This window comes from Hakea prostrata, unplaced genomic scaffold (assembly GCF_041222555.1).
Source record: "Hakea prostrata isolate BN-2017 unplaced genomic scaffold, UWA_Hpros_2 contig_85, whole genome shotgun sequence".
NCBI classification, from domain to species: domain Eukaryota; kingdom Viridiplantae; phylum Streptophyta; class Magnoliopsida; order Proteales; family Proteaceae; genus Hakea; species Hakea prostrata.
In genome coordinates, this window is record NW_028291204.1 from 47,713 (window position 1) to 51,565 (window position 3,853).

The following is a 3,853-nucleotide window of genomic DNA, read 5'->3' on the forward strand; positions in this document are numbered from 1 at the left end:
TGTTTTAATAGTGAAGCAATGGAGGGTTTGGCATTAAGTCAGGGGGCAAATTTTGCTGCTAGTGATAAAACGGCTAACCAGATGGAAACAACAGTGAAAGGGAAGGCGCATGAAAGGAGTCGGATGAGAAGTCCAAAGCAGAGCAAGAAAATAAAACAAAGGGGAAGGCCTATTTCTTCATCCATACAATCAAGAACAAGTTTCAAAAAGCAAAGGAATGGGGTATTGATCAAAGAATGCATAAACCAGATGGAGGAAGCTTTTTTAATGTCTACCCCCGTGGATCTTGCCGAAGAGCAGATTCACGGGAGCCAATGAAGATAATTAGCTGGAATTGCAGAGGGATTGGGAGCCCCCTGGCAATTCACAACTTGTTCAATCTCTCAAAACAAGAGAAGGGGATGTAATATTTCTGATGGAAACGAAAAGTGATGACAGGAAGGTGGATGAGATTAGGAGGAGGCTTAAGATGGCTGGTATGTGTTCGGTTCCTTCTGTTGGGCAAGCTGGTGGTCTAGCTATCTTATGGAAGGATCATATAAAATTTGAATTAAGAGAAGCAACTGTAAACTATATGGATGGCATCATGTCAACAGATGATTATCCTTCCTTTTATTTTACAGGGGTGTATGGAGATCCTAGAAGAGGCCACAGACAACATGTCTGGGATTCCATATCTCGGTTTGGAGAAAACAGGAGAGACAACTGGGTTTTAATTGGTGATTTCTACTCATTCCTTACATGGAAGGAAAAAGGAGGAATTTGCGAAGGAAGTAGAGAAATTCAGCAGTTCAAAGACATGATGGAGCAATGCAATCTGATGGACCTTCATGCTCAAGGGCCAGCCTATACATGGACTAATCGAAGGGTAGGGGATGCAAATGTCAAAATCAGACTGGATAGAGCCTTTGGTAACACTGCCTGGAGACTCTCATTCGCTGAAGCAATAGTTGTGGTTAAAGCGGCTATGGGTTCTAATCACAATCCATTGATACTAAATACTGAGGGGGCTCCAACAAGGGGAGAAAGACCGTTTAGATTCTATGCTATGTGGCTTAAACATCAAGATTGTAGCAATGTGATTCAATCAGAGCATGGCAGGGGAGATTTACTCAATCCTCCGGGTAAACTTCTTACTAAACTAAATCTATGTAAGGACTCTCTCAAAATCTGGAACAAATAAGTTTTTGGTAACATACAGTCAACAATTGGGAGGATACTAAAGGAGTTAGAAGAACTTCAGGATAGAGTTAGTGATGTAATAACAGCTCAAAGGGAGAAAGAGTTGACTGATAAGTTAGAAAAATTTCTCATGTATGAGGAGGAATATTGGGCTCAAAAGTCAAGGATTGAGTGGCTGAAAAGTGGGGACCTTAATACAACTTTTTTTCATGTTTCTACCCTAAGGCGTAGGCAGATCAATAGGATTTTGAAACTCAAACTCAGAAGTGGTGTATGGACAGAAGAAGAAGGTCAAATCTATGAGGAGTTCAAGCATCACTATGAAGATCTATTGAAGGCAGATGGGTGTGATGGTGAAGCTATGAATACTGTTCTCCAAGTGGTACAACCAAAAGTCAATGAGGCTGAGAATGATGTGCTTTGTTCTCTTCCTTCGGTAGAGGAAATTAGGGGTGCTTTATTTGATATGGGTGCTTTGAAAGCACCTGGAGTAGATGGCTTCCCTCCCCTCTTCTTCCAATCTTTTTGGGACTTAATCAAAACAGAGCTCATAACTTTTGTCTATGAATATTTCTCCACTAGTATTCTCCCAGATAGTTGTTGCTTGTATCTCAAGATATTACACAAGTATACGTATTGCAATCAAGTAATAAATGATAAGTACAAAATCGATCCCACGGAGAATTATATCCTTAACTTTCAATGTAAAAGTAAAATTGATTTAAATGAAATTAACAAGGTTGATTGGTATTTGTCTAACTAATTAACCAAATGACAGGTAAAGAAAACTAAGGAACTAAAATGTAGATTTGAGCAATGGAAGAAACTTAATGAGTGACAAGTGTGTTAGGAATCAAGTTTCCCTTCCCCTGAATTTTAAAACACAAATACTAAAGCAATACTACAACCCCAAGATAAATCAAGAACTTGGAATGAATGGCAATATGGTATTTTCCAATACACATAAGCTAGCATCCTAAATCAACATCAGCATATTCCTATGAAGAATTGAATTAAGAATGCAATTTAAACCTAATCCAATCAATGGTAATGTGAGGTAATTGAGTATTCCTACCCAACCTACTAATTAACACAACCTAATTAAAGATGATGCTAACTCACACAATTCAACAAACACCTAGACTTCATTAATTTTCCAATTAATGAAATCATAACATTCATTCAAGAAAGATCATTCAAGAATTGAAATTAGTCAATATAACATGCTGAATTCATTAACAATAAAATGGATTGCAATAAAACTAAAGAACACATGATTAATTACATATCAAAATTTAGGTTTAGGTACTACTATCATCCCAACACAGCTAAGATTTAGCCCATAACAGAATTCAAATGCATAAAACCAAGTATAGTTGACATGAGACTAGAAAATAAGAAGATAGAGTTATATAAACAAGAATAAACTAAGGCTTCAATGCTTCCACATGAGCTCCAGCTTTCTTCTTCAGCAAATCAGCAACTCCAGCAGCTCCTTGCTTCCACAAGAGCTCCAGCATTCGTTCTCTCTTCCCTCCTCTCAGCTGAGTCTCTATTCCCAACCTTGGTCCAATCTCTCCTTCTCTCCTCCTTGCCTCTCTTCTCTTTCTTCCATAAATGTCTTCAATCATTAGGTTAGATTCTGGCCATAGGATTAGAACCTTCCTCCTGAGATCAAGGGCTGAAAACCATCATGTATTTACAAGAATTTAGTCCACTTAAGTTAGCCCTTTTTGGTCAATTCCATTTGAATTGGATCTAAGAATATTCTGCTCCGTTGTTGTAGCAAAGCAGCAACAACTCTACAACAAAGTTAGAGGACATATTCTTCTATTATGAATCTTCACCTACATGTTCAAGAGAAAGAGAAACAGTCAAATTCATCCATAAAAAGAAGGGAAATTCATGCAATGTGACAAAAATGAACTAAACAAAATGCAACATGTTGAGACTAAATAAAACAACACCTAATGAATACTATCACTAAAACAAAGACAAAATACTCCTAAATCAAGCCATCTCAAGTATAAAAGTTATAAATCTTAACTCTATTTCATAGAGTTATCACACCCCCAAACTTAAGACATTGCTTGACCTCGAGCAATAAAGACAAATGAAAACAACAACTAACTACTAATGAAAGCATGAGGAAATCAAAAGAAAAGAAAAGCAAATAACCTGGCTTAAGCATGCAATAGGATGAGTGTTAGACAGAAGTTGCCTCTCAATCTTTTTCTAAATTTTCAGATCCAACACATCTGGCCAATAACACTTAGATGTCATACTTTACTCATCAGGATGCTCTCAAGTGTGTGTGTGAAAGTTAAGGATCTTGCCCCAGATCACCCTAGTATAGCTGAATCATGGTCATCAAGTTTAGTTCATTGATCTAATATGTTGACCAAATGATTACCTCTCCACTAATTAGGAATCCATATCTTTTTACAACCCCAAGAACTTGTTTCATACTCTTTTGAGCATTTGACCCCCAAACTTATTATTTATGAACTTTTTTTTTTTTTTTTTTTTTTTATGTTGTGAATATCGCTCATTTGTGATGAAGATACCCGGTTACTCAACAAGATCACAAACAAGAGTGCCTTGCATGCTCATATTTCGGGTCACTGTTGACGTCAAAAATACACATGGGTTACATGCATATTCCTGGTTA

The 3,853-nt window shown here is 37.1% G+C and overlaps 1 protein-coding gene across 1 annotated transcript; it reads left to right on the top strand.

Annotated features, from left to right (window-relative positions):
- Positions 1 to 415: 415 nt before the first annotated feature.
- On the top strand, positions 416 to 1,832 carry LOC148998947 (uncharacterized). The gene is made up of 3 exons (XM_089141581.1): positions 416 to 1,078; positions 1,202 to 1,672; positions 1,776 to 1,832. The coding sequence occupies exons 1-3, from the start codon at positions 416 to 418 to the stop codon at positions 1,830 to 1,832; spliced, it is 1,191 nt and encodes a 396-aa protein (XP_088997707.1).
- Positions 1,833 to 3,853: the final 2,021 nt, after the last annotated feature.

Bases quoted from the DNA above. Each gene is read 5' to 3' on its own strand.
- LOC148998947 (XM_089141581.1), top strand. From the start codon at position 416: ATGGAAACGAAAAGTGATGACAGGAAGGTGGATGAGATTAGGAGGAGG. The intron at 1,079-1,201 runs GTGATTCAATCA...GGTAACATACAG, and splicing joins AACATCAAGATTGTAGCAAT to TCAACAATTGGGAGGATACT. The intron at 1,673-1,775 runs GTAGATGGCTTC...GTATTCTCCCAG, and splicing joins GTGCTTTGAAAGCACCTGGA to ATAGTTGTTGCTTGTATCTC.